The 21924-nt window shown below is 39.9% G+C and overlaps 1 protein-coding gene across 1 annotated transcript; it reads right to left on the bottom strand.

Annotated features, from left to right (window-relative positions):
* Window positions 1-215: 215 nt before the first annotated feature.
* On the bottom strand, window positions 216-4684 carry LOC132880653 (E3 ubiquitin/ISG15 ligase TRIM25-like). The gene is made up of 6 exons (XM_060913799.1): window positions 4047-4684; window positions 2343-2438; window positions 1967-2212; window positions 1678-1846; window positions 1420-1479; window positions 216-781 (listed from the first exon to the last, which is right to left on the bottom strand). Exons 1-6 carry the CDS (start codon window positions 4644-4646, stop codon window positions 240-242), a joined length of 1713 nt encoding a protein of 570 aa, XP_060769782.1. The 5' UTR covers window positions 4647-4684; the 3' UTR covers window positions 216-239.
* Between the last annotated feature and the right edge of the window lie 17240 nt (window positions 4685-21924).

Below are 21924 nucleotides of genomic sequence, written 5' to 3' on the forward strand. Positions count from 1 at the left end.
TTTATCCAAATAATTTGAATAAAAATCCCAAACTCACAGATAAACCTGGATTTATAAGGTTCTATCTGCGGACCAATCATCATCCAGGCTGAATATGGGATGAACACGACATCGGCATATTTTATAATCTAAATATTAAAATGAGTGTTTTTGTGCAGCTGGATTGTGTTCTAGTGAAACAGACGACTGAGCAACAACGTGGCAACGTGCAGGAATTTTACAGAAAACACTACACACTTTTATTCTGGATCACACAATCTCACTGTAGAACCAGAAAACCAGTAGGGTCCAAACCCAGCGTATAGAGGCTGAGTGAATGTGGTGTGGACTCTGTGGAGGAGCTTCATCGTGTCAGAGACGCTGTAGAAGGACAGAGTTCCTGCACTGTGATCCACATACACTCCTATTCTGGAGGCTGATGGAACTCTGAGAACAGTCTTAATGTTGTTGTGATAGAAAGAGAGAGAAGAAAAAGAAGAACACCGCAGACTCCAGGACTGATTGTTGAATCCAAACCCACACTCATTACCCAGTGCTTTCCTGCTGATATCTTTATACGAGACTGATATGTCCACAACACCACCAGCACCGCTCCACTCCACCTCCCAGTAACAGCGTCCACACACACTCTCCTTACACAACACCTGATCCCAGTAATCAAATCTCTCTGGATGTTCAGAGTAACGCTGCTTTATCTCAGTGTTTCTCACCGCTCTGTTCTTCTCAGACAGAATGAGGCGACGATGTGCCGTGTTGGGATCCAGAGTCAGATAACAGAAATCTAAAATAAGAGAGAAAAACAAACTGAACAATGTGAACATGAATATCTGCGCTGGGGGCGTGGTCACGAAAACAGCAGTTTGGTTGCAGTGAAAACTTTTCTATGTAGAACCCTGTCACTCCCCCCTCCCCCCACTCTGGGCTCAACAACACAACAAAAGGGCAATAATATAACAATAGCCAATCAGAATCCAGATACGACAACCAATCAGAATTCAGATACGACAACCAATCAGAATTCAGATACATTCTGTTGTCAAGTAAAATTGTAACCTGTCAAAGTTCTCGAGCCCTCGTGCTGTTTTACCGTTAGATCAATCACATATCAGCTTAAACTAGCATTCTAAACCTAGTTAAAGATCCCACAGAAGAGAGCGACTCCCCCTGCCAGCCTCATGGAACTGAATAAGTTGACTTAATTAAAAAGTTTACTGTTCTATGAAAGGGTGTGTTTGCATGATCATTATTATTTTACTAGTGGCATAAAATTGTCTTGAAAAGACGTCAAGAATAATATCGTTTATCACAATAATTTCTGAGACAATATATCATCCAACAAAATGTATCATGACAAGCCTAGCAGTGTGTGTGTGTGTGTGTGTGTGTGTGTGTGTGTGTGTGTGTGTGTTTTAGATTTACATTTCAGAAACTCTTCTCTGCTCTGTGGTTCTGGTTCTGAAATGATCTGAACTGCTGCAGCTGTGGAGAGAAAAATAGAAACATGAGTTTGTGTAAAAGATGGAAAGAGTTTAAAGTGATCCAGTCAGTTTTTTCATTTTAAATCAGTGTTTTAGTTCAAAGCGTCGGGTGAATAAAGTGTCTGCAGAAAAGAAAGCAGGAGCATCGCTAAGAAATAACACATCACTGTGTTTCTCCAGCAGGAACAGCTCCTCTTACCATGTGGAGGGATTTTGTTGAATTCCTCCTCACAGAATTCCTCGAGTCTCTTTTTCAGATCTGAGAGAGAATTCCTCACTCCATCAAATGAGAGATGCTGGACAGTGACGCTGGATGTGTGAAAATTTGGTCTGCCCCATGGAGGAGACTGACGTCCAAAAGCTAAAACCTACAGAAAGCAAATGAAATGTAAAACCCACTTGTGATGTCAGACAGGGACATTTATTGTTCCCTTAATGAGAGGTGTTTTAGAGAGTGTGTGAGGAACAGCTGGCTCTGTAGATCAGACAGTGAGTGTTACCTGGAGGAAATGGATGTGATCGTGTGTGTGTGAAAGCTGCTCCAGCTCAGTGACTCTCCTCTGAAGATCAGCAATCTCCTGCTCCAGTTGCTCCAGGAGTCGTTCAGCTCGACTCAGTTCAGCCTTCTCCTGATCTCTGATCAGCTCCGTCACCTCCCAGCGCTTTTTCTCCATGGAGCTGATCAGCTCAGTAAAGATCCTCTCACTGTCCTCCACTGCTGTCTGTGCACTGAGCTGTTAGGACACACACACACACAAGATGTAAAGCTCATCTATCATTCCCTCTCTTACTGGGACTGTAAATGACTCGTTGTCCATGTTGTGTGTGTTTCTAGGAGCAGCTCTGTCTCTGCTCACTGCTCACCTTTATAGTGTTCACAGCCTGTTTCAGCTCCTGCACCTTCTTCTGCTTCTCCTGGATTCTCTGCTGGGATTTCATCTGCTCCTCCTTTAACTCACTCTGAGGACAAATAAAATACATTCAGCTTTTTATACAGTATGAGCGAACTGGTTCCATATTAATGTCAGTTCAAAGTACATTCATGTTTCGCTCTGAAGGTTATGTACTCTGTGTGTGTGTGAGAGAGAGAGAGAGAGAGAGAGAGAGAAATGTTCACTAACTGGTCTGGGCTGGGTTTCCCGAAAGCCTCTTAAGGCCAAGAGAGTTTTAAATGACCTCTTAAGATCCATCATCAAGCTAACGTGGTTTTCCTGAACAACATCGTAGCACAAGTCGTCCTTTAGTTTGCTCGGAATTTACGAGAGACCCGGAGCACTCGTTCAAAACAAAGAGCGACTCGCTCGCTGCCGAATCCACAGAATGCGCATGCGGCTCTGAGGGACTCTCACAGTCAGCGGGGGAAACTGGGGTTGAATCTGCTGGTGGTGTTCAATTAGTTTTCTTCTACATTGCAAGAACATCGAGTTAATTATCAGAGGTGGACAGTAACGAAGTACATTTACTTGAGTTCTGTACTGAAGTACACTTTTTGAGTATCTGTACTTTACTTGAGTATTTTTTTGGGGGAACTTTAACTTCACTCCATTTGAAAGACAAATATCGTCCTTTTTACTCCACTACATTTCTATCAAGGTCCTCGTTACTCGTTACTATGAAGCAGCTTTGAAAGTGGATGTTTTTTTCTTTTCTAAAACGTGATTGGTTTTTCCGCAGGTGACACTGAGACAGTCTATCAGTAATCACTAGGGTCACGTCACGTCCATAGACTGGATAAAATCAAGATCAATGATTTCTCCGCAGCATTATTTAACACGATCAGTTGATGGCAGAATGGAAGGAGGCGGTTCTTCTGGGGAATGCACACACCCACGGTTCTATAGCTAGAACCCATGATTCAGTTTTCTGAAAGGAATAAAGAGTCATTTTGATTTAAATGTTTGCTTTGTTTGCCTAAAACGGAGCACATCACAGCCTACAAAAACTCGCCATCCCACCTGTGGAAGCATATTGAGGGATATAAACGTTTTATTAGCTTGCAGTGAAGTTGTCTGTGCATTTAGAGTTAGCGATAGTGTTGAAATAACTATGCAGTCTGATTAGTCAAATTATTTTCTGTGGATTTGCCCGCCAAGTTGCCATAGTCTTGTCCATGGCTAATGTTTACACACAGCTAGTTAACTTGGACACTGTTAGTTATGTCCAATATGATTGCCTTTAGCAGCTACTAATGCCTATATCAGGGACGCGAACTGCAAAGACGCACTTTGTCCTGTTGCTCTTTAGACTCCTTCTTACGAGTGAATTCCGGAAAACCACACACAGAGACAACGTTCATTCTTTAAGAGAGTCTCTCAACTCTCTCTTTAGGTCTAAAGGGCAACGTTATCAGGAAACCCACCCCTAACCAGATTACGACCATCACTGAAGATAAATTTAACACTCTGTTCACCAGAACACAGACAATTTTAATCAGCTTTTACAGAATCCTTCTGATTGAGACACACATTGAAATTAAAGTTCAAATCATATCACTGACTAAAGCACCTGTTTCTAGATGGGAAACTATAATTAAGATGATTTAATTCTGGAAAGATTTCTAGTTCTCACCTGTTTCTCAGCTCTTTCTGTTGCAACTGAAACAGCGTCATGGTTTTTATGTTTCTCCAACATGCACAAATAACAGATGCAGGTTTGATCAGTACGACAGTAGATCTCAATCAGCTTGTTATGTTCAGAGCAGATCTTCTCTTGGAGTTTTGCTGAGGCTTCAATTAATGTGTGTTTTTTCAAAGCAGGACGTTCAAGATGAGGTTTCAGATGAATTTCACAAAATGAAGTCAAACAAATCAGACAGGACTTGACGGCTTTGTGTTTTCTCCCGGTGCAGAAATCACACTCCACATCTCCAGGTCCAGCGTAACAGTGAGCAGGAGAAGCAGCTTGGACTTCAGTCTTCTTCAGTTTCTCCACCACTTCATCCAGCATGTTGTTTCTGCGTAGAACAGGCCTTGTCGTGAAAGTGTCTCTGCACTGAGGACAGCTGTAGACGCCCTTCTGATCCTCCTGATCCCAGCAGCCATTAATACACACCTTACAGAAACTGTGACCACAGAGGATAGTCACCGGATCCTTCAGGAGATCCAGACACACTGGACACATGAACTGGTCCACAGAAAGCTGATCTACTGAAATACTGGCCTCGGCCATTTTCCTGAAATCGCACAGAGAGAGAGAGAGATCAGTTTTGTTTTCTCTGAAATGACAAGTTACTTCCTGGTTCTGTGTGTGAAAGAGAGAGAGAGAGAGAGGAGGAGCACAAACACAGAGAGATCATGAACACTCCTCTATTAACCATTTCATCTCCCTTCAGTGCAGAAATTTAACCCATGTAGCCGCACTGATTAGGATTAATTTCATGAAATACTCACAGAATGGATCTTAATTTTCTGGACTTTTCCACCTACTGACACCTCAAGCACAACTTTCAGCCTTGTTGATAAATTACAATTGTTTCACTTCAACAGCTTTTTCCTCATGACATCTTTAAACTGCTCTTCATCCCTAAAGAATGTTGGAGCCATTTTAAAAGTGAGGAGGACGCAGCTGTCAGGAAGGAAAACCATATTTTATTGATTTCGCATTGTTTATTACGAAAAGAAATCACAAAAGTGGACCTTTTTTTCAACATAATCTCCTTTTCACTCAGTATGAGTGCTCCAGGCTTAACAAGAGCCTGAACTCTTCATGACCTGCTGTTTGTGGAAACTAATCCACTTTGTGTTGGGTCACATCCCACCACCTCATCACAGATTAGTTTCCTGGAGCAGCATGCCTCATCCTGTTTTATTCCTGACATCATGATTTATCAAGAACATTATTCCTGGTCGATGAAGAATTCTTTCTCATGAACAGATTGTTGAGATGGAAATGAAGTTGTTAGGTGAATATGTTTGAGATCAGAGATCCTGAGTCGCCTCAATCAGTCATTAGATGTGTCTTTGAGAAGTAGGAGAACACTGGAGAACCAGGAGGAAACCCACACTGACACGGGTCATTTTTTCTTTGGGTCATTTTAACATTGTTAACAGACTGAAATGAATCTCCTGAAAGGCAGAAGAAAGAAATCTGCTAGTTGTGTTAACACAAGACTTGATCTAATCCCAGTCAGTGCAGGGTTCAAACCCCATCCACCAGAAATATCATTAAAATCAAAGGGAAAGGCAGAAACGAGGCGAGATCATCAACAGGAGATCTACCCAGAATAAACATGGCTCACAACTGAGGAGATTTACTAACACACTGGAAGGGTTTACAGTAACTTCTTCTTTCTTGTGTTGAAAGGCAGTCAGCGTCCTTATTGTTGCATTGCTGCCACCTTCTGGATCAATTCCTTGCACCATTATACAGTGTCTTGCAAAAGTATTCATCCCCCTTGGTGTTTGTACTGTTTTGTCGCATGACAAGCTGGAATTAAAATGGATGTTTGGAGGGTTAGCACCATTTGATTTACAAAACATGCTGACCACTTAAAAGGTGAAAATTGTTGTTTTATTGTGACACAAACAATAATTAAGATAAAAAAAGACAGAAATCTGGAGTGTGCATAAGAATTCACCCCCAAAGTTAATACTTTGTAGAGACACCTTTTGCTGCAATTACAGCTGCAAGACTCTTGGGGTATGTCTCTATTAGCTTAGCACATCTAGCTCCTGGGAATTTTGCCCATTCCTCAAGGCAAAACTGCTCCAACTCCTTCAAGTTAGATGGGTTGCATTGGTGTACAGCAATCTTCAAGTTATGGCATAGATTCTCATATGGATTGAGTCTGGGCTTTGATGAGGCCATTCCAAGATATTTAAATGTTTCCCTTTAAACCACTCCAGTGTAGCTTTAGCAGTATATTTAGGATCATTGTCCTGCTGGAATGTGAACTTTCGTCTCAGTCTCAAACCTCTGGCTGACTCAAACAGGTTTTCCTCCAGAACTGCCCTGTATTTAGTGCCATCTATCTTTCCTTCAGTTGTGACCAGCTTTCCTGTCCCTGCAAATGAAAAAGATCCCCACAGCATGATGCTGCCACCACCATGCTTCACTGTAGGAATGGTGTTCTCAGGGTGATGGGTTTGCGCCACACATGGCGTTTCCCATGATGGACAAAAAGATCAATTTTGGTCTCATCTGACCAGATAATGCTCTTCCATGTGTTTGGGGAGTCTGCCACATGCTGTTGGGCAAACTCCAAACATGTTTTTTATTCTTATTATTTTTTTCTGTAAGTAATGGCTTTTTTTTTCCTGGCTACTCTTCCATTAAGCCCCGCCCACTCTGTGAAGTGTATGGCTTAAAGTGGTCCTATGGACAGATACTCCCATCTCTGCTGTGGATCTTTGCAGCTCCTTCAGTGTTATTGTTGGTGTCTTTGTTGCATCTCTGATAAATGCCCTCCTTCCCCGGTCTATGAGTTTTGTTGGGCGGGGCCTTCTCTTGTCAGGTTTGTAGTGGTGCCATATTCTTTCCATTTTGCTATAATGGATTTAATGGTGTGCCATGGGATATTCAAAGTTTGGGATATTTTTTATAACCCAACCCTGATCTATACTTCTCCATAACTTTGTCTCTGACCTGTTTGGAGGCTCCTTGGTTTTCATGTTGTTTGTTTTGTCATGTTACAGAGTCAGGGTCTTTCCAGAACAGGTTGATTTATACAGACACCACGTGACAGATCATGTGACACTTTGATTGCACACAGGTGGCTCTTAATCAACTAATTATGTGACTAATGAAGTGAATTGGTTGGACCAGCTCTTATTTAAGGGTTTCATATGAAAGGGGTGAATAAATATGCACACTCCAGATTTCTGGGTATTTTTTCATCTTAATTATTTTATGTGTGAAAATAAAACAATTTTCACCTTTAAAGTAGTCAGCATGTTGTGTAAATCAAATGGTGCTAACCCTCCAAACATCCATTTTAATTCCAGCTTGTAATGCGACAAAACAGGACAAACACCAAGGAGGATGAATACTTTTGCAAGACACTGTCCAGCAGCTTGCTGAAATCCTGACCTCAGTATTAAAAGCTTCTGTCTGAAAATGAGTTCAGCAAAGAAACTTCATCACTGGGGGAAACTTTATTCTCCTGTGCTCTTATCTTTTATTCTGCAAAGCTTTGATTATACACCCCCGATTCCAAAAAAGTTGGGACAAAGTACAAATTGTAAATAAAAACGGAATGCAATAATTTACAAATCTCAAAAACTGATATTGTATTCACAATAGAACATAGACAACATATCAAATGTCGAAAGTGAGACATTTTGAAATTTCATGCCAAATATTGGCTCATTTGAAATTTCATGACAGCAACACATCTCAAAAAAGTTGGGACAGGGGCAATAAGAGGCTGGAAAAGTTAAAGGTACAAAAAAGGAACAGCTGGAGGACCAAATTGCAACTCATTGGTCAATTGGCAATAGGTCATTAACATGACTGGGTATAAAAAGAGCATCTTGGAGTGGCAGTGGCTCTCAGAAGTAAAGATGGGAAGAGGATCACCAATCCCCCTAATTCTGCGCCGACAAATAGTGGAGCAATATCAGAAAGGAGTTCGACAGTGTAAAATTGCAAAGATTTTGAACATATCATCATCTACAGTGCATAATATCATCAAAAGATTCAGAGAATCTGGAAGAATCTCTGTGCGTAAGGGTCAAGGCTGGAAAACCATACTGGGTGCCCGTGATCTTCGGGCCCTTACACGGCACTGCATCACATACAGGCATGCTTCTGTATTGGAAATCACAAAATGGGCTCAGGAATATTTCCAGAGAACATTATCTGTGAACACAGTCCACCGTGCCATCTGCCGTTGCCAGCTAAAACTCTATAGTTCAAAGAAGAAGCCGTATCTAAACATGATCCAGAAGCGCAGACGTCTTCTCTGGGCCAAGGCTCATTTAAAATGGACTGTGGCAAAGTGGAAAACTGTTCTGTGGTCAGACGAATCAAAATTTGAAGTTCTTTATGGAAATCAGAGACGCCGTGTCATTTGGACTAAAGAGGAGAAGGACGACCCAAGTTGTTATCAGCGCTCAGTTCAGAAGCCTGCATCTCTGATGGTATGGGGTCGCATTACACATATGGCATGGGCAGCTTACACATCTGGAAAGACACCATCAATGCTGAAAGGTATATCCAGGTTCTAGAGCAACATGTGCTCCCATCCAGACGACGTCTCTTTCAGGGAAGACCTTGCATTTTCCAACATGACAATGCCAAACCACATACTGCATCAATTACAGCATCATGGCTGCGTAGAAGAAGGGTCCAGGTACTGAACTGGCCAGCCTGCAGTCCAGATCTTTCACCCATAGAAAACATTTGGCGCATCATAAAATGGAAGATACGACAAAAAAGACCTAAGACAGTTGAGCAACTAGAATCCTACATTAGACAAGAATGGGTTAACATTCCTATCCCTTAACTTGAGCAACTTGTCTCCTCAGTCCCCAGACGTTTACAGACTGTTGTAAAGAGAAAAGGGGATGTCTCACAGTGGTAAACATGGCCTTGTCCCAACTTTTTTGAGATGTGTTGTTGTCATGAAATTTAAAATCACCTAATTTTTCTCTTTAAATTATACATTTTCTCAGTTTAAACATTTGATATGTCATCTATGTTCTATTCTGAATAAAATATGGAATTTTGAAACTTCCACATCATTGCATTCCGTTTTTATTTACAATTTGTACTTTGTCCCAACTTTTTTGGAATCGGGGTTGTACAACGGCAATTCCAAAAAAGTTGGGACACTGTGTAAACTGGAAATAAAAAGAGAATGCGATAATTTGCAAATCATGGAAACCCGATATTTCATTGAAAATAGTACAAAGACAACATTTCAAATGTTGAAACTGAGAAATTGTATTGTTTTTTGGAAAATATACACTCATTTTGAATTTGATGTCAGCAAAATGGTTCAAGAAAGTTCAAGAAAGGACAGGGGCGTGTTTACTACTGTGTTGCATCACCTCTACTTTTAACAATTCTCTGTTAACATTTGGGAACTGAGGAGACCAATTGCTGTTTTTGAAAGAGAAATGTTGTTCCATTCTTGCCTGACATACAGTGGTGCTTGAAAGTTTGTGAACCCTTTAGAATTTTCTAGATTTCTGCATAAATATGACCTAAAACATCGTCAGATTTTCACACAAGTCCTAAAAGTAGATAAATAGAACCCAGTTAAACAAATGAGACAAAAATATGATACTTGGTCATTTATTTATTGAGGAAAATGATCCAATATTACATATCTGTGAGTAGCAAAAGTATGTGAACCTTTGCTTTCAGTATCTGGTGTGACCCCCTTGTGCAGCAATGACTGCAACTAAACATTTCCGGTAACTGTTGATCAGTCCTGCACACCGGCTTGGAGGAATTTTAGCCCATTCCTCTGTACAGAACAGCTTCAATTCTGGGATGTTGGCAGGTTTCCTCACATGAACTGCTCGCTTCAGATCCTTCCACAACATTTTGAATGAATTTAAGGTCAGGACTTTGACTTGGCCATTCCAAAACATTACCTTTATCCTTCTTTAACCATTCTTTGGTAGAATGACGTGTTCTTAGGGTCGTTGTCTTGCTGCATGACCCACCTTCTCTTGAGATTCAGTTTGTGGACAGATGTCCTGACATTTTCCTTTAGAATTCGCTGGTATAATTCAGAATTCATTGTTCCATCAATGATGGCAAGCCTTCCTGGCCCAGATGCAGCAAAACAGGCCCAAACCATGATACTACCACCACCACATTTCACAGATGGGATAAGGTTCTTATGTTAGAATGCAGTGTTTTCCTTTCTCCAAACATAACACTTCTCATTTAAAGCAAAAAGTTCTATTTTGGTCTCATCCATCCACAAAACATTTTTCCAAGAGCCTTCTGGCTTGTCCATGTGATCTTTAGCAAACTGCAGATGAGCAGCAATGTTCTTTTTAGAGAGCAGTGGCTTTCTCCTTGCAACCCTGCCATGCAAACCATTGTTGTTCAGTGTTCTCCTGATGGTGGACTCATGAACATTAGCCAATGTGAGAGAGGCCTTCAGTTGCTTAGAAGTTACCCTGAGGTCCTTTGTGACCTCGCCAACTATTACACGTCTTGCTCTTGGAGTGATCTTTGTTGACTGACCACTCCTGGGGAGGGTAACAATGGTCTTGAATTTCCTCCATTTGCACACAAACTGTCTGACTGTGGATTTGTGGAGTCCAAACTCTTTAAAGATGGTTTTGTAACCTTTTCCAGCCTGATGAGCATCAACAATGCTTTTTCTGAGGTCCTCAGAAATCTCCTTTGTTCGTGCCATGATACACTTCCACAAACAGGCATTGTGAAGATCAGACTTTGATAGATCCCTGTTCTTTAAATGAAACAGGGTGCCCACTCACACCTGATTGTCATCCCATTGATTGAAAACACCTGACTCTAATTTCACCTTCAAATTAACTGCTAATCCTAGAGGTTCACATACTTTTGCCACTCACAGATATGCAATATTGGCTCATTTTCCTCAATAAATAAATGACCAAGTATCATATTTTTGACTCATTTGTGTAACTGGGTTCTCTTTATCTACTTTTGGGACTTGTGTGAAAATCTGATGATGTTTTAGGTTATATTTATGCAGAAATCTAGAAAATTCTAAAGGGTTCACAAACTTTCAAGCATCACTGTACACTTTCAGCTGCTCAAAAGTTTGCGGTCTCCTTTGTCATATTTTGTGCTTCATAATGCACCAAATGTTTTCAATGGGAGACAGGTCTGGACTGCAGCAGGCCAGTTTAGCACCCGGACTCTTTTACTACAGAGCCATGCAGTTTTAATATGCACAGAAAACAGTTTGGCATTGTCTCGCTGAAAGAAGGAAGGCCTTCCCTGAAAAAGATTTTGTCTGGACAGCAGCATATTGCTCTGAAACATGTTCATAGCAGAGCTTTCGCGTGAGCTGAAAATCTGGAAACCCATCGAGTTGATTTTTCATGGACACACAGGGATCCCAGCTGTGTTCGTCCATCCCCGCCCTTCGCTATTCTGATTGGCTGTTTGATTTTGGTCATAACTAGAAGCGCGAGCACCTACATAACTTATTTTTGTCTCCAGATAATTTCATATTTATCGGGTTTTTCTATCGAGAACAACTCAAACAGTGCAACACAATAATCATTTTTAGTTGACTCAGTTGATATATATACAGTGGCATGCAAAAGTTTGGGCACCCTTGCTGAAAATGTCTGTTACTGTGAATAGTTAAGTGAGCAGAAGATGAACTGATCACCAAAAGGCATAAAGGTAAAGACGAGACATTTCTTTTCAGCATTTTATGCAGGATTTGTGTATTATTTTTGTTTTGTACAATTGGAGAGTGAAAAAAGAAAAGGAATGCCAGGCGAAAGTTTGGGCACCCCAATACATTTGAGTTTTCAGGTTACTTTTACCAAGGTTCCAGACCTTAATTAGCTTATTGAGCTGTGGCTTGTTCAAATTCTTCGTTAGGAAAGGTCAGATGATGCAGATTTCAAAGCCATATAAATTCTCTGACTCCTCAAACTTGTCTCTAAAATCAACAGCCATGGGCTCCTCTAAGCAACTTCCTCACATTCTGAATAACAAAATAATTGATGCTCACAAAGCAGGATAAGGCTACAAGAACATAGCAAAGTGTTTTCAGGTAGCTGTTTCTCAGATTGTAATGTTATTAAGAAATGGCAGTTAACAGAAGCAGTCAGCTACAGCACAATCAGGTGTACAGTGGTGTGATGGTTCGCACAGTTGCCTCACAGCAAGAAGGTTCAGGGTTTGAACCCAGTGGCTGGAAAGGGCCTTTCTGTGTGGAGTTTGCATGTTCTCCCCGTGTCTGTGTGGGTTTCCTCTGGGTGCTCTGGTTTTCTCCCACAGTTCAAAGACATGTGCTTAGGTTAATATGGGACGGCCTTGGCTGGGTGCCCTTGAGTGAGACACCTAACTCCCGATTGCTCCCCGGGCGCTGTTAGCATGGCTGCCCACTGCTCTGGGTATGTGTGTGTTCACTGCTTCAGATGGGTTAAATGCAGAGAGGAAATTTCACAAGTGTGTGATGAATAAAGTTGTGCTTTCTTTCTTTACCAACTACTGTTAGTATCGAGTATCTGTATCCTACATCATATGAGTTTGCTTGTCTATCGTGAAGAGTAATGGAAATTATGTAACTATGTTGGATCTAAAATCCCTGAAAAAATTGTGGAAATCAATCAATCGAGTCCAAAGTTATGACTAATTATGTGATCCAAATTTATCATAAATTTGATATAATGATGTTGCACTTGCTATTTATTGATATTTTAAATATAAAAAATGTTTAAATGAATGGAAAATATTAGTAAAATTCATGTTTTTTCTTTTATCACTTGTTATGCCCATCTATGCCCCCTTCAGGCCCAGCACTGTCAGTGCACAGGCAGGGCTGGGTCCTGGTACCTGATTACCTAATTACTGTAGGTACACCTGTAATGCCAGCTGGGGCTATAAAGGGGCTGGCGCCTATGGCCTCAGGAGGCTCTTTCTCTCTCTGTCTTGACTGGCACTACCTGCTTGTTCTCTCTCTCTCTGTCCTCAGCTCTTATTCTTTTTCCTTGTGCCTCGTTATTTTGAACACAATCTTATATACTGACCCTTTTTATTTGTATCCACTCACGCATAACCTCACTCCTGTATTTTATCCCTAGACATGTTTTTTTTGTTTAAATAAATTTCTTAAAACTTTTGTTGTCGTCTCCCTCATTATGTGATGGTAAATGAGTCTGCCGTTACACACTTATTTATTTTTTCATGTTCATTGAGTAAATATGTCACACAGTATTATATAAAAAAATTTAAAAATGAAATCGTGTCGAGCATCATTTTGCATGATTATATATTTTCTGACAAACTACTCTTTCTAAAAGACTAAAGTGTAAGATATATCATCAAAATGTAGTTTATAAGCAAGCATATGATGTCTGTGTGTGAATCAGTAGTTATCCGGTTGTTTACAAATACTAGGTCTTGTCACCTGATCCTGAACCCATGTAATTTTGCCTAAAAAATCTGGAGTGTCTGTAGGCCTGGTACTAAATCATAGAATGGATGCCATGTTTGATAATTCTTGGTATGTTGCTATTTGTTGTTGGATACTTTTATCAAACATAAGCACTCAACATAAATTGGATTAATACATAGTGATAAAACTTGAATACTTGCATGTAGTGTCCGTAGGCCCCAAGCATTCTTGTTCCTATTATTCAGTGATTTACCCATATTTCTCCCATTAAATTTACAAATTTTGTTAAAAATAAGTAAACAAATTTTATATATGTGCAAATACAATGAAGGAACAGTAATGGTACGAGTGTCAATTTAATGAAAATTATTTAACATGAAAACAAAGAATAACTTTTAACATTTTGAGTCATATGATTAGCACTGTAGTGCTGCCTGTTTTTAGTCTACAATGCTAGTTGTCAAATCTCACATCAGTCCATATAAATCTTTTTTTTTGTTATAAAATCAGTAAAAATAACATAGGCTACTTGTAGTGTCCGTAGGTCCAAAGCTTCACTGATCTTGTTCCCATTATTTAACATCAGTAGTAAACATACATTCTGTATTTACAATGGCAATTGCCTTATCTTACATCCACTTACATAAAGATATGTAAATAAGTTATTTTTTTAATCACTAAATAATTCCTGTATGAATGATGTATTTTGTGCACATATGGGGTATTATGTACAGAACTACAGCACTTCCTACAAGTCATGCCTTTACCTTTCAGCTTGATCCAGAAATGTGTCATTTAAAAAATGAATTTTAATTTAAATACTGAGTAATTTACTTAATACTAAATCATAGGCTGGGATTGGGCAAAAACACATTTTAAAATAATATTAATAAGGGAAGTAGGGAAATCAGCAAGCAAAACAATATATTTATCATAATACATGTACATTACAAAATAATTCTATGTTTATGTAATGAAGAATTTTTCACTTTTATTAGCTTTGGTCAACAAAGGGTCATGTGCTGGTAAATAAAGGGTTAAAAATGTAACATTTCTGTTCCATAGTCGTCTGTCTATCTGTCTGTCTGGCTAGACTCAGGAGAGGACAAAATCAGTTTTACTCAGGATTTTTATGTCAGTCTTTCTTGAGAATGGAAGAGGAGAAGACTTCTGAACAGGTATTTAATTTTACATTTTAATTTAAAGAAATATCTATAAACAGGTATATACTGATTCAAATGGTATATGTCCCATACATGCCCTGTGATGACCTGGCGACTTGTCCAGGGTGTACCCCGCCTTTCGCCCGTAGTCAGCTGGGATAGGCTCCAGCTTGCCTGCGACCCTGTAGAAGGATAAAGCGGCTAGAGATAATGAGATGAGATGAGATGAGATGTCCCATACATTACCTATAATTTATTTAATTTGTACTGAAATAAATGTTTCATTAATAGCCTGTACAGAGTATTTTTGTTTACATTACTATATTTTGATATATTTTAAGGGAAAAATTAATGGTCATAAGGCCAAACAAAAATAAATGTTTGTTTCTGATTTTTCTTCCAAACAAATTTGAGTAGAGCCCAAATTTGGGAAGCCTGGCTTGTGGCCTGGGCTAACTTTGACCATAGTTGATATGTATCTGAATCTTTGTAACATTGGTGAAGAAAAAAAAATACATCTGTGTACATTAGTTGTGAGTATTTGATTTAGACTGGTTGTCTGTAGTGTCCATAGGTACCTTAATTGAAATTGCTATTTTACTCAAATAAATGACATAATAGTGAATTTAATACTACTTTTGTACTTGAAAAATATAAACAGTTAAGGGTTTATATGAAACACGATCAAAAGGGAGGATACCATTCAGATTCCAGAATCTGTTAGTAGATAAAGCAATGAGTTTAGAAATTTCATTATGTTAGACCTAAGAAATACATAATGACATTTTGATATGGCTTTATAAGCATTTATTTCACACGTTCTATTTTGAAGTTTATGAATAAAGGTTATTTTACACTAAATATTGTATATAATCATTGGCATTTATTGATAAATAAAACTTCGTTATGAGTATGTAGTGTCCATAGGCCCTCAATACATTGCTCCATATACCCGTTTTTTTTTTAAATGTAGGTCCGAATAAGAAAAAAAAATTTCAGTACCACATTCCCAACATATTTGACAGCAAAAATAATCACTTTACATCTTGAAACTGCTTAATCAAATTTTGACCATTTTTGCAACACAATGCGTACATCTGATTGTGCTGTAGCCGAGTGGAGATCAAGGTGAGGTCTGGAAGATGAAGAAAACTTTCTGAAAGAACTGCTCGTTGGATTGCTAGAAAGGCAAATAAAAACCCCTGTTTGACTGCAAAAGACCTTCAGAAAGATTTAGCAGACCCTGGAGTGGTGGTGCACTGTTCTACTATGCAGCGGCACCTGAACAAATGTGACCTTCATGGGAGAGTCATCAGAAGAAAACCGTTCCTGCGTCCTAGCCACAAAATTCAGCGTCTGAAGTTTGCAACATCTAAATAAGTCTGATGCATTTTGGAAACAAGTCCTATGGACTGATGAAATAAAAATTGAACTTTTTGGCCACAATGTGCAAAGGTATGTTTGGAGAAAAAAGGGTGCCAAATTCCAGGCAAAGAACACCTCTCCAACTCTGAAGCATGGGTGTGGATCGATCACACTTTGGGGTTGTGTTGCAGCCAGTGGCGCAGGGCACATTTCATTGGTCGAGGGAAGCATGGATTTGAATAAATACCAGCAAACTCTGGAAGCAAACATCACACCATCTGTAAAAAAGTTGAAGTTAAAAAGAGGACGGGTCGTACAATAAGACGATGATCCAAAACACACCTCAAAATCTACAATGGAATACCTCAAGAGGCACAAGCTGAAGGTTTTGCCCTGGCCCTCACAGTCCCCTGACCTAAACATCATTTAAAATCTGTGGATAGATCTCAAAAGAGCAATGCATGCAAGACAGCCCAAGAAACCTGTAGAACTGGAAGCCTTTTGCAAGGACAAGTGTGTGAAAATCCCCCAGGTAAGAACTGAAAGATTATTAGCTGGCTACAAAAAGTGTTTACAAGCTGTGATACTTGCCAAAAGGGGTGTTACTAGGTACTAACCATGCAGGATGCCTAAACTTTTGCTTAGGGCCTTTTCCTTTTTTGTGATTTTGAAAATATAAAAGATGAAAAAAAATTGTTTTTGCTTAAAATATAAAGGGAATGAGTCATCTTTATCTTTATACCTTTTGGAGATCATTTCATCTACAACTTGCTTAACTGTTCACAGTAACAGCAATTTTGACTCGGGGTGCCCAAACTTTTGCATACCACTGTATATAAATAGGAAGATATTGTAATATACAGGTCTTGACCTGGGCTATCCTTGACTTGCAAGTGACATCAAAGCAAAATAGAAGCCTGGATGTCGGCCATGTTGGTGGATATAAAGACAAATGCAGGGTCAGGTGACATTCCAAACAAAACATAGTCACGCATGCGCAACTCTCTTTGTTTTTCCACTGCTTTGAGCATTCTTTTAGCTCTGCCAGATCTTTGTGCTGTGTATGGTTACAGTCACAACAGTACTTGTGACCGTGGCATGTTCCGATTTTTTAGAATTCTGTCCGTGATTCGGAAAGAGGGCGATGAAACTCTGAGGCTTTGTACGGAGAGGAGACAAGCACGGCTGAACAACATCATCAGCGCTGATCTAACAGAGGCTAAAACCAAAACAGCTCGTGTGTGCAGTAATCACTTTATCTCAGGTGAGATTCAAAAGCTTTCTCAATAATATCATGGAAGAATTTTGTTTCATACTGCTGGAATTTTGCTATAAAATGAGCATTCTCTTGTCGTGGTTCACTCGGTCGTTGTTATAATTTTAACACGTGTATTACCATTTCACTTCTAGGAGCGCCAGCAAAATTATACGATGGAAACAATCCAAACTGGACACCCACTCAGAACATGGGCTATGTTTCGTCCAAGGTCAGACTTGATTCTTCGACAGCTGAACCAGATAGGACCTGATATCTGGGTACTCGATGGTCAGTAGAAGCGTCTTTTCTTCAGAAAAATCTGATTTTTTAAAATAATATGGGTCAAAACCCACACATCTCTCTTCTCTTTGTATCGAATCTTCACTCGACTGTTCAAATCGTGGTAATACTGAGAAAATTCAGCATTGTTTACAGACACGCTTTCAGTGGCTGCCGTCTTAGTTGCTTTGTATACCCACCATCATGGCAGACACTCATGACATAGCACATTTTGATCACGCAGTTGCAAGTCATCTATGGAACCTTTTCACGTGACGTCACGACAAACGCGGCCGCCATTTTGGACATGAGCTACCAGTAGTCTACCACAGCCAACAACGAGGAACAACGGCGAAGCATCGAAAGGAATATAGCCATCAAAGAAAGTTTTTACTTTCAGCAAGACTTCCATCATGCCATTATATTGTTGTGCACTTGGATGTAGTAACCATCAACACACAAGGCAAGGTTTATCATTTTATCGGATCCCGACAGATGCTGACCGACGGAGAAGATGGATGGTCTCTAAAATATTGGCAAAATGATGTTTATTGACATAGCAATCGTGTGTAACGGGAAGCATTTGCATATCCGAAGTGTTGTGTTTACATCAAAGATAAAACAAACCGATATGACAACGACTGCTGCTGCCAGGTTGAGGACACAAACTAGTAGAAAGGAAGTGTGCCAACAGTGCCAACAGACTTCCTTTGTGGTCGATTCTGCTTTAAAGGAACAGTCCACCGTATTTCCATAATGAAATATGCTCTTATCTGAATTGAGACGAGCTGCTCCGTACCTATCCGAGCTTTGCATGACCTCCCAGTCAGTCAGACGCAGTCAGACGCGCTGTCACTCCTGTTAGCAATGTAGCTAGGCTCAGTATGGCCAACGGTATTTTTTGGGGCTGTAGTTAGATGCGACCAAACTCTTCTGCGTTTTTCCTGTTTACATAGGTTTATATGACCAGTGATATGAAACAAGTTCAGTTACACAAATTGAAACGTAGCGATTTTCTATGCTATGGAAAGTCCGCACTATAATGACAGGTGTACTAACACCTTCTGCGTGCTTCGGCAGCGCATTGATATCTGAGCTCCGTATCAATGCGTTGCCGAAGCGCGCAGAAGGTGTTAGTATGCCTGTCATTATAGTGTGGACTTTCCATAGCATAGAAAATCGCTATGTTTCAATTTGTGTAACTGAACTTGTTTCATATCACTGCTCATATAAACCTATGTAAACAGGAAAAACGCAGAAGAGTTTGGTCGCATCTAACTACAGCCCCAAAAAATACCGTTGGCCATACTGAGCCTAGCTACATTGCTAACAGGAGTGACAGCGCGTCTGACTGACTGGGAGGTCGTGCAAAGCTCGGATAGGTACGGAGCAGCTCGTCTCAATTCAGATAAGAGCATATTTCATTATGGAAATACGGTGGACTGTTCCTTTAAGGTAAGATGCATTTAATTATTCGTCTACTGTGGGTTTGGAATCGGTAGCCTGGCCGATTCGTTCATGTTTGTGGTTTCATTTGTTTGTTGACGCGTGTTGAAATGGAAGATTGGTTGTTGACATGATTTCCAGTGCTGCTTTGGTGCTGCTGTGGATCAGATGTGTTGAGTAGCCTGACTGTTTTATTTTTTCTTGCGTGTGGTATCATTGTTGACGCGAGGTTGTTTTTTGAACATGCCAATGCGGACATGATTTCCCCTGATGAGTTATGACTTCAGACGCGATGCGTGTGTGGAGGTGTGGAGTCCGCGTGATATGTGCATAAGATAGGCTTCTCATGTGCTTGGAGATCCGTGCTCTGAGACAAGCGCAAGCACCTCCAAAGGGAAAAAAAGGGGCCCCCCGAAAATATCGGCATAGTTCGAACACTGGGTTGGAGAAAGTAATGGCAAATAGTGAGTGCACAAACCATAGAAGGTAAACTGTACATAGCGCCAGGGCAGTGTGATGGTATGTCTACTTTTAGATTGTGTTAGCTTATCAGTGAACACACTCGTCACTCGACGAGTTTCACGTCTTTACGACGGATACTTAAATGTGTGTTAGGTATTATTGTTGCAGTCTAAGCAGTCATTGTAGCAGCTAGATGAGCGAGAACCGAAAGGGTCTGTGCCATAAACCGTTATTTCTTCATGTCCAAAATGGCGGTCGCGTTTACGAAGGTCACGTGAGTGAAAAGGGTTCCATAGGCCTGTTCTTGTTCGCACATTAGTTCGACAAAATGTTTACTGAACAGGCAATTCAACAGTGAATGGACAGAGAAGGACCCTTTCTGTGTGAATATTGACGGAGAGTTTGCACCAAAATCAAAGGAGCTGGTAACGTCATTAAATGAAGCATCTTTACAACTCGAATTCATTGACATTCAGTCATCAGAAGACCTGCGACAGTCATTACAGCTGGCAGGTTCTGAAAAATTTTGGACTCATGACGTCAGCCATGAGAAATTCCCTCATTCAAGGAGTCTTGGTCTTTTTATGCTCACAATGTTTGGCAGTACTTACACATGCGAATCGTCATTCTCACACATGAATACCATTAAAAGTAATAATCACGCATCGCTCACTGTCCACAATCTGCTCCAGTGTATGTGTATTGCCCTGATAACGTATACACCTGACTTCACTGCTCTTGCTAAATTAAACAAATGTCATTTCTCTCATTAGATGGCAAATGTTGGCTCATTTTTTAAATGTCTGATGCAATTTCAATAAAATTACTTTGCCTTGATAAAACACTGCACAGTGGTGGGTTTCCCAAAAGCCTCTTAATGCTAAGAGCATCTTAACTAGGAGAAAGAGTAGAATCATGCTGCTCGCTGTACCATTTAACAACGATCTTTGTGCTGTGATGCTTTTGGGAAACTTGCCACTGATATGTTTTCATATAATTCCCCAGAGGAAAACATGGCTTCTTACAACAGTCTTATCTTTGTCTTTCAGAAACAAATCAGCTCTTCCATTGAATTCTCATTCTCTCTCTCTCTCTCTCTCTCTCTCTCTCTCTCTTAAAGGGGTTTTAGGAGAAACAACTCATAATTCAGTAAGATTTGGCCAAAGTCTCGTAATATTATTTCTTAATTTAAACTCCGAAGAAATAGTCTCTTGTCAAAGCCCAATTAAGTCCAATTTAAGTTCAACTTAAGATCTTAAAATACTCTTCTGCTATTCTTTTGCTCCTAATGGGATTTGGGGAGAAACAGATCGGAATTCAGTCAGATCTTATTTATTTCTGTGAGACAAAGACAAGACTGTTGTAAGCAGTAATATTTTCCTCTGGGTCATTCCATACAATACACTCATCTTTGTGTTTTTGTTGGTAGGGGAGAGCGGGGTAAGATGAGCCAGGGGGTAAGATGAGCCACCCCCTGTTTCTAAGAAACAGTAAACAAATGTGACCATGTGACCACATTCAAAGGGGGCCGGGACCATTTACTTACACTTGTGGAGAGGAGCACCACATGTCAAACTAGGTGAGGGACATATTTATAAAAATGTGTTTTTGTGCTTTCTAAGTCAATTCCATGTTTGTCCACAGTGAAGATGATTTAGAGAAGACAAAAGTAGAATAATATTTAGACACATTAGGGTTAAGTTAGTGGCTTTCTAAGCTATGATATGAATGCTAATAAAAATAATTTTGATTAGCCTAATCCCCTTTATTAGCATTTTTCTACAAAATGGTGGCCATGGGGTAAGATGAGCCATTAGATGTGGGGCAAGTTGAGCCACTGGCTCAACTTACCCCATTGGTGGCTGAGCTTACCCAATATGGATGACACTTAAGTTTTCACATTTACTGGTCATATATGACAACAACATATATATATATATATATATATATATATATATATATATATATATATATATATATATATATATATATATATATATGACATCAGATGAGGAAGACCAGTTGTTAGATGTGGGGGATTATGTTGTGGCAAAATACACAGGGAAGAAGAAAGTGCATTTCTTCATTGGCCAGATAATCAAATTGGATGTCTTCGAAATAGAGGCAAGATTTCTCAAAAGAAGCCGGTCATGCCATGGCTCTGCAAGAAAGCCAACCTTTGTCTTCAAAGAGAAAGATGAGGCTGTCCTGTCAAGACAGGATATTGTGAAAAAATTGCCCCGCCCCTTTACTGTTGGGGGGACAGCACGGAGGGAGAGGCAAATGGTGTTCCCTTGCCATTTGAATGCTTGGAACATTGAATAATGATGAAATGATTGAATGATTGATGGAATGATTGCTGCATGTTTTAGCAATGTTTTAACCTACTGAAAGAAATAAGATTCTTTTGGCACTGTTCTACTGTTTTAGTAATTTCTATAA

The sequence above is a fragment of the Neoarius graeffei genome, chromosome 2 (assembly GCF_027579695.1).
Source record: "Neoarius graeffei isolate fNeoGra1 chromosome 2, fNeoGra1.pri, whole genome shotgun sequence".
Lineage (NCBI taxonomy): Eukaryota > Metazoa > Chordata > Actinopteri > Siluriformes > Ariidae > Neoarius > Neoarius graeffei.

Excerpts from the sequence above, each read along its gene's own strand:
- LOC132880653 (XM_060913799.1), bottom strand. The coding sequence starts at position 4,646 with ATGGCCGAGGCCAGTATTTCAGTAGATCAGCTTTCTGTGGACCAGTTC. Across the intron at positions 2,439-4,046 it reads CAGAAAGAGCTGAGAAACAG|AGTGAGTTAAAGGAGGAGCA; the intron begins GTGAGAACTAGA and ends ATTTGTCCTCAG. Across the intron at positions 1,480-1,677 it reads CAACAAAATCCCTCCACATG|CTGCAGCAGTTCAGATCATT; the intron begins GTAAGAGGAGCT and ends TTCTCTCCACAG.